At 35.6% G+C, this 9,168-nt stretch overlaps 1 protein-coding gene across 1 annotated transcript in view; it reads left to right on the top strand.

Annotated features, from left to right (window-relative positions):
• LOC106474625 (nuclear receptor coactivator 2-like) overlaps positions 1-9,168 on the top strand; it is a gene marked incomplete at its 5' end in the record, with an annotated part of 25,053 nt that overhangs the window by 10,245 nt on the left and 5,640 nt on the right. Inside the window, 7 exons of the mRNA XM_022402936.1 lie at positions 1,702-1,794; positions 2,258-2,455; positions 2,957-3,601; positions 5,209-5,667; positions 7,054-7,248; positions 7,986-8,333; positions 8,807-9,023. Of these exons, the coding sequence (XP_022258644.1) occupies positions 1,702-1,794; positions 2,258-2,455; positions 2,957-3,601; positions 5,209-5,667; positions 7,054-7,248; positions 7,986-8,333; positions 8,807-9,023 (2,155 nt within the window). The remainder of the gene's footprint in view (positions 1-1,701; positions 1,795-2,257; positions 2,456-2,956; positions 3,602-5,208; positions 5,668-7,053; positions 7,249-7,985; positions 8,334-8,806; positions 9,024-9,168) is intronic.

Here is a 9,168-nt window from a genome sequence, read left to right as displayed (position 1 = left end):
ATAATAGTTGTAGTTGTGTTATCACTGTGGGCTGTTCTACGATATAATAGTTGTAGTTGTGTTATCACTGTGGGCTGTTCTACGACATAATGGTTGTAGTTGTATTATCACTATGGGCTGTTCTACGATATAATGGTTGTAGTTGTATTATCACTGTGGGCTGTTCTACGATATAATGGTTGTAGTTGTATTATCACTGTGGGCTGTTCTATGATATAATAGTTGTAGTTGTATTATCACTGTGGGCTGTTCTACGATATAATGGTTGTAGTTGTATTATCACTGTGGGCTGTTCTATGATATAATAGTTGTAGTTGTGTTATCACTGTGGTCTGTTCTACGATATAATGGTTGTAGTTGTATTATCACTGGTCTGTTCTACGATATAATGGTTGTAGTTGTGTTATCACTGTGGGCTGTTCTACGATATAATAGTTGTATTTGTATTATCACTGTGGACTGTTCTACAATATAATGGTTGTAGTTGTTTTATCACTGTGGGCTGTTCTACGACATAATGGTTGTAGTTGTATTATCACTGTGGGCTGTTCTACGACATAATGGTTGTAGTTGTATTATCACTGTGGGCTGTTCTACGATATAATGGTTGTAGTTGTATTATCACTCTGGGCTGTTCTACGATATAATGGGTTGTAGTTGTGTTATCACTGTGGGCTGTTCTACGACATAATGGTTGTAGTTGTGTTATCACTGCGGTCTGTTCTTCGACATAATGGTTGTAGTTGTGTTATCACTGTGGGCTGTTCTACATTATAATGGTTGTAGTTGTATTATCAGTGTGGGCTGTTCTACGATATAATGGTTGTAGTTGTATTATCAGTGTGGGCTGTTCTACGATATAATGGTTGTAGTTGTGTTATCACTGTGGGCTGTTCTACAATATGATGGTTGTAGTTGTTTTATCACTGTGGGCTGTTGTACGATATAATAGTAAAACCGATATTGTTAATGTAACAACAAATCAACGTTGTAGTCAGACTTTACTTGGGGGACACAAACATCAGCTTCCCTCCTGAATCATCGTGTAGAAATAAATATATTTGGAAATTATAACCTTGTTGTCCAAGCACACTTATTGACCAAAGAAAATCCATGAAACCACCCTTACTAACCCATGTAACTTCAGGAGCAAGTTGCACCTTGTAAAAAATTAAGACATTTGTTAGAGTTTACACCTTGTCGTGTCATCAGAAGTAACTTTCCCACACCAAAAAACCAATGTTTTTGAAGAGACAATATAATGAATAGAAATCATAATGCCTTAACCAATCATGTTAATTTAACAATATTTAATATCATTATATGAAAACAATATGGTAACCTTAGTGTGTGTGTGTGTGTGTAGTAAAAACTTACCATCTGTTTCATTTAACTGTCTCCTGTAACAAACACATATCGTTGGCTTCAGGGATAATAACAAATATTCCGTTGATGTTTACAAAACTTTTTAGTTCATTTTAGGTTTCATGATTAATGTTATGTAAACAAGTTTCATAAACGAAGAACGGTTTTGGAAGTCGTTTATGACCTGCGTCATAAGTCGGTAACAAGTAGTTTAGTTCAAGTTTCTAAAAGCTGTCAAAATCTTTTGGTGAATCAATAACAGCTATTTTATTAACACCTGTTGAAAAATAAACAAATGTTAAGCTTATTAAATCCCTGTGTATTTCTACATTTTAGCTTTTAAACAGTGAAATGGAAGGTGTTCAGAATAATCGGAGGTCGCACGACGTGTTAATTCAACAGCTGCTCAAAGCAGAATCTCCAGAAAAGGTAAACCTTTAATAACCTATTAAGATGTATTAATTACCTTAATAATACGATAAATGCTAACCCCTACGAGTACAAGGATGTTTATTCCGAGGGAGACAAAAGTTAGGTGCCCCTACGTATAAATAATCAGGCTCGTTACGTGTTCGATTACACTAAAGTACATTAAATACACACATAGAGGATGGCTATTTAGTTCTGTGTTGACAGTATTGCAGAAACAAAATCTACCATATTGATATACTAACTTTTGCATTGTAAGGCATCTGTTAACATGAAACAGTACTTTTTTATATATTAGTTTGATTTTAGAAACTATTACTACTATATATATCCAACTTTTAGGAATCTTAACTTATTTGTTTAGTTAACAGGTAGACATTTTCAAACTGTCTTTGATTAACAACATTATTCTAACGCTAAGCCCATGTAAAGTGTTAAACAGTACCCGTTTTTATTTTAATAGAATGAGAACAGCGTGAGTGCAGATACGAACTCTCAGTCCAGTTCTACTGACCAGCTCTTCAAGGACTTGGGCCTTAACTCCAACCAGCCTAATACGTTGCCTCTTCCCACCTCACTTGGTGCAGTTTTTGGTTCTATATTGAAGCGAAAATCTGATGAAAACGTAGACCCACCAACAAAACGACCAGCTGTTCAACATGTAAGTTAATGCAAAAGTCTTAGTTTCAGAACTTACCTGGTAAGTGAACTAACAAACTTATTGTATACTTGTTGCCATACTCTTTGAATACTCTAGTGTATCATAATACTTCAGATTGGGGGGGGGGCAGACTAGTAGAGTGAGGAATTAATCCTATATTCATTGTCTTACTTCGTGAATTGAAAACTTGCAAGGGGAGGAACAGAACAATAAACTAAGGAAATATTCATTTGGTAATTGACATATTTCTTGAATATGATGAACCGATTTCATTTTGTGTATTATGTTTTTTTTGTCAAGTTTGTTAAGGTTTGTTGGATAAATTGTTTTGTTGTACTTTCACTAAGTGTTTTCTTAGGCTAATCTTCAGTACGTTATTGCAGATATGTTGAACTGATGATTAAAAAAAAGGCCAGATGGTTAATTTCTTTACTGAAGCATGAAATTTACAGTATTATTTATGCCTGTTACTCACATATTTTTCTGTTCCTACCTTTACAGCCACATCTGGCTGGCCAGAATCCTATGTTGGCTTCCATGCTGGCTCAGACACCTAAAACAGAGCCATCTGTCCCCACCACAATCGCAAACTCAATCATGTCCCAGTTACCTCAGGACCGGCTGCCTAAAAACCTCGAAAAGAAACTCATTCAGACTCCGTGTACTATCATTACATCTGTTTCCTCCAACAACTCGACACATGCCACCTCTACAAACATCTCTCACCTTCATCAGGATGTGATCACGGCAGATTCCCGAGGACACGTCACTCTCGGTCGACACTCTGCAACCACCCTAAATATCCCCCAAGGACAGACCACTCTGTCTCCCCAGAATGGATCCCTGCCTCACCACCACCAGGGTTTACTTAGTCGTGTACTGACCAATACTGATAGTTCTCCGTTAACAAGAACTTTGGCTGTAGCTTCTGCAAATGCTGCCAGTTTAAACCGGTCCAGCCAGAGTACGTACAGCAACTTTCAACCACGCAGTCAGCTTGCCCAACAACCTGCCAAATCTCTGACCCTTGCGGATTTACTCGGAGATGTTAGTTCTTTCGATTCTGTAGTTGGGTTGACGGCTCAGAGCCAGACGTCAGATCCCATGTTATCACAGATACTGGACGAGGTGTGTGTCAGTCCTCGGGTAATGTCTGTTACTGACTATCTTAATGTAACCTTTTCCTTTATAAGTATTAATATATGTGTGTGTGTGTATATATATATATATATATCAGTTATAACTTTGCATAAGGGGCACTATACTAAATTTAATTAAACTGTAGTCCCAGTTCTAATTTACCTGTCTTTAGTTATCCATGTTGTAAGTAAATGCATTCATATTTAATTTCTGATTGGAAGTCTTGTTTGGATGGCTAAAAGTATACAAAGATGATATATATATGCTAATTTTTATTTTGTTTCAGAGGTTAATGAGGGGTTTATATGTATATAAAATTGTATTTTCTTCAATTAACTTGCCAGAGGTTAAACTTTGAAACCTGTTGAATGTCAAATTCAAAAAAATCTCCTTCCCATCCCACAGATCACACACAAAAAATGGAATTAGATTGTAGGATTTAGGTTGTGCTTTTATTTGTCGGTGAACACAATCAATCCAATACCATTTGTGACTAAACTTTGTCAGAGTACCTCATTGCATGTGTGTGGATGTACATATGCTCAATCGTGTGTTTTATGGTTTTTAACTTTTAGTCACTGCCATTTCACAGTGCAGCATGTAGAATACCCCCCCATTCACAAGATTTCATAACCTGGCTCCTATTGTAAACAAAACTAATGTTTTTAATGTGTGTGTGGATACGTATATCGGTGTATGTTGGTCTTCGTTTGGGAAACGTGTTTAATTATTCAGGTTCTATATTTTCACAGTTCGAAATGTTTGGGAACTTTTGTGGCTCTTTAGAAGTCTAGAATAGATGATGTGAGAAACAAACAAATTACTTGTCCAAATGGTAAAACTTGTTTTCGCAGGTGTTCTACAATATGAATTCCACACCTGTGCATTTAAACATTAAAAATATGTGTCACACCTGTACAGTGATGTGCAGTTATTAGGTTTTCTTTCAAGGAATGTTTCAGGTTCGATTCACCTTTTTCTACGTCAAAAATATTTGTTGTTTTACATTAACAGTTTTTGTTGTGTGAAGAAGTGAAATCCTAATTGTAAATAAACTATTGCCTGTGAACTGTTGCCTATAAACTATTGCCTGTGAACTGTTGCCTATAAACTATTGCCTGTGAACTGTTGCCTATAAACTATTGCCTGTGAACTGTTGCCTATAAACTATTGCTGTGAACTGTTGCCTATAAACTATTGCCTGTGAACTTGTTGCCTATAAACTATTGCCTGTGAACTGTTGCCTATAAACTATTGCTTGTGAACTGTTCCCTATGCAAAACTTTTAGAACTATGTAGATTAGTTCTGTGTTTGAATCAAAATTTCAAATGGACAACAACTGCCTGTTGTAGAAAACTACAAATGTAGAGGATGATGTTTTGTAACGTCTAAACTCTGCCTAAACAACCTATCAATGTTCTATGTTTATTTATTATTTATGAAATATTGTTCAATTAGTTTTGAACAAGTAGGTGATTGTGACCGTTGAGTCCTTTAGGACCACTGTGTGGCCTTTAGCTCAAAAACAGTGTTTCTTACAAATTTATCAACATGTTGCTATTGTTAAATTTATAACTTTAGTTGTAAGAATGAAAAATTCAACTTTGTATAGGTTTGGAGCATGCAGCAAGAAATGGAACCTTCTGTGCTGGATGATAATATCATACTAAAAATACTGGATGAAGTCTTTGAACAACCAACAGGATCTTCTAGTTTGGGAAGTTTGCCTTCCAACAATCGGCCAGTTCAAGATGTGCACGAAAAACTTGCCATCAATGCTATTCAACAACAGTTGATGAGTTACGAGACCTCGAATAGCCGTGGGACGGTCACTTCCCATTCTACGCAGCCTTCCTTTCACACTCAAGCTTCTAGTACGGCTCTCGGAGCCATTCCGTCGAACTCTGTTAATTATCCTTCTGTATCTTCTTTGTCGACTCCCTCTACTGGTTATAGAGTGCGGCTCCAGAATCCTGGTCTTCTGGCCAGCGTTCAGCAAGGTGTGACTCTGGGAAACTACCAAAGGCCTGTAGGTGTCCAACAACCGAATTCTGCAAACCTGACACCAGAGGTAATGATATCTGAGCATATTACTTATCAAAAAGCAGAAGAATATCATTTAATAAAGAAAGATGTGACCAATTACTACAGAATACAAATTTGAAGGGTATTTCTCCATTATCTTTCTTTGTGCTGTGAAATTACTGAACCAAACTGTTCGAAACTTTTCTACAAACTTTCTAAAATATTGTTTAATTTCAGCAAAGAGTTTTAAATTTTTTTTATTTTTTTTGGTTAAATACAATTATGATGATAATAAAATATTTCTTTTCGTCATAGATTAAAACAATAAAGGAATACTTCCTTTCATCATAGATGTTCTATTATTATATTTTATTAGTGACCAGAATGTTCCATATCCAAACAGTTGCAAGTCATTTGATGTCCACCAGTATATAAAATTTCTTTTAATACTTTATTTTGCTGTTTGAAGTAGTGAACTTCACACCATAAACAATACAAACAGTATGACAGACACATTTATTGGTGAACGATGCCCTAACTCATCGCCATGGTGACACCATTACCTTTGGTAGTGTCATATTTCTAAGAAAATATTTTTGGTTGAGATCAATCTGTTACTTATTCTTTGCTTTCAGTAAGTTCTAGTATTTATTGTTTGAATGTAATAGGCTTGACAGTATATACCGTAAAATCTATCTGAATAGTTTGCTGTCACAGGCTTTAAATTACTGTACTCGTTAACCCTAAATATCATTCATTACCTGATGTTTTTTCATAGAATATTCCAGTAGCTTGCCAATGGATGTAATATAACATATAAATATTAGGACTAAAAGGATCATAAGAAACCATAAAAAAGAAACGTTAATTAAGTGGGAATTATTTCAAAACTTTGTCTTGAAATTGCATCATTACCCTTGACTGAAACTGACCTCTATTTTACAGAGGTGATATTAACTTGAATACACAGACTGTTGTAGTTTAGATTATAAATGGGACAGAAAGGTTGAAGATTGATTTTTTTATATTTATTACCTAATAATAAAATATTCATGAACTCTGTAAGATTTTTAACTGAGAAAAAAATTGTTAAATAAGATTACATTTTGGAAGTTGGTTTGTGAGCATGCATCGAAGTGATGTGGACATCCACCAGTAAAGAAAGAATAGTTACCTCTGTGAAATATATTCTTGTTTCTTATGAATAAGTGATTAGTTTGTTTGAAGATATCTTTACTTAGAGATTCAGTTGGCAATTTTCTAACATAGAAATTAATTACAAGCCAACTTGCGTGTTAAAAAATTTTGAACAACTGGATAAAAATTATTGCTATTCAGTTTAGAAGAAGCAGTATGCCTGTCTTAAAAAAACTTTTTCTGTGCTGTCTGAAATGTATTACTGAGTTTTGGATGTTTTACTGTGTTGAATCAGGTGTATCACAGGCTTCTCGAACGTCGACAGAAGATGCTTCAGCACCAGAAACGGTCGAGAATGCAACACCAGCAGGTTGTTCAAGTTCCACAGACGGTTACGGAATCCCTGAACTCATCACCTTCTCCAGTATTTACCGATAACATGAACGATCTGTTGAACAACACCGTGGCTCCTCCCAACGTCACACTCCAGGTATTAGATGCTCGGCAGTGGCTGGTGTGTATAAAACTACAGAGTGATTGTGAAAGAAAAAATAAACCAGTGTGATAACATCAAAGTTTTGTAATGTCACTTATGAAAAGTAAAATCTCTGAAGCAGCTAGCAGTGCTCAGTTTCCTACAGCTTTTGAAAAGTTTTATGACTTGCTTATCCTCTGTTGAATTGTTCTTCACTATTTTACTTCAAACAAAATAAACTTTAAATAACATATTTACATTGAAAAGCTAATGTTAGATAGGCCTTAAATGTTATTTATTTTTATACAGCAGTAGCTGTAAGATTGATGTAGTGACTGTTGTTATATAGCAGCTGTAAGATTGATGTAGTGACTGTTGTTATATAGCAGCTGTAAGATTGATGTAGTGACTGTTGTTATATAGCAGCTGTAAGATTGATGTAGTGACTGTTGTTATATAGTAGCTGTAAGATTGATGTAGTGACTGTTGTTATATTGATGTAGTGACTGTTGTTATATAGCAGCTGTAAGATTGATGTAGTGACTGTTGTTATATAGTAGCTTCAGTCACTACATCAATCTTACTCTTACAGCTACTATATAACAATTGATGTGACTGTTGTTATATAGTAGCTGTATGATTGATGTAGTGTACATTGTTATACAGTAGCTGTAAGATTGATGTAGTGACTGCTGTTTTTATATGTATAAGTGTGCGAGTGTTCTTGTTTGAAATCTATTTTAACTTTCCAGTGTTTCAGTGGGGTCCCAGATCAACAAGTATCACCGAGATACAATGCTACTTTAATAAGTCAAAACAATCCTTCACAACTGTCTCCGGGTCAGCGAACTGGTCAGCGGTCTCCTTACTCCCCACTTTCTCAACAGTCATTTTCCAGTGTTAGTCCACCTGTCACCAGCAGTTACCCCCATCCGAGACTTCCTTCCTACTCCCCTTCATCTCCTATACCAGTTGCAGGAGAAGGACCTCAGTCCCCTCATCTTCAAGCACTTTCCCCACAACCCCAGTGGAATCAAAGCACAGCCACGACAGGTTCTGTCCAACAACAGAACCCAATGTTGAATGCTCAGCTGTCACAGGTTAGAATTGGTGCTTCGATTCTGCATTTATTGTTGAACACTTTCTTAACCCCCCTACTTATATTGATGAAAGTTTTTATGATCTGTTAATATGTTTCTGCACAAAGTGTACTCAATAAATGAATGCTAAATATCTGAATTAATACCTGATATGTGTTATTTCAATGAAACTACAGTAACATAATAGGAATACTTTTCTCCAGTGTTTATGATACACTATTCAGAATAAATCTGATAGAGATTACCAATGCCATCTGGTGAGCACTGACTGTAATACATGATAAAATGCGATTAAGTTTGGGCAAATAATTTCAAATATGATGAGAAATAGTTTGAATTAAAGTTGTAGCTTCAGACAAAAAGAACATAATGGTTATTTACTCCACATTGTCTTTCAGTTCTATAATATTAAGGATTATTTATATTGGTACGATATGTTCATTTAATAAATATTTTGATGTGTTTCTTTATAGAGTTCATTTGCCAGTCAAGGCAGGTTTGTTACGAAGGCACAACGACAGGTACCAGTAAGATCCATGCATAGCCCAAACTCTGTCACCAGTCAGAGAAACACACTTTTTCCTGGCCAATCAGATGGTCAGTTTCGGTCACAATCGCCTGGTCACCTTTACCAACAGGCATCACAAGTACAGCCAAAACAGAGGGTGCAGAGGACAGTTTCTGTACCTAGTGGGTGTCTTCAAAATTTGTGTATTCTTATTAATTTATTTTAAACTTGTTGGTTAATGTGTCTGATCTTGTATTAGTTTATTTGTAAACTTGTTGGTTAATGTGTCTGATCTCGTATTAGTTTATTTGTAAACTTGTTGGTTAA

This window comes from Limulus polyphemus, unplaced genomic scaffold (assembly GCF_000517525.1).
Source record: "Limulus polyphemus unplaced genomic scaffold, Limulus_polyphemus-2.1.2 Scaffold7454, whole genome shotgun sequence".
Classification (NCBI taxonomy): domain Eukaryota; kingdom Metazoa; phylum Arthropoda; class Merostomata; order Xiphosura; family Limulidae; genus Limulus; species Limulus polyphemus.
This window is presented reverse-complemented; position numbering and strand designations above follow the sequence as displayed.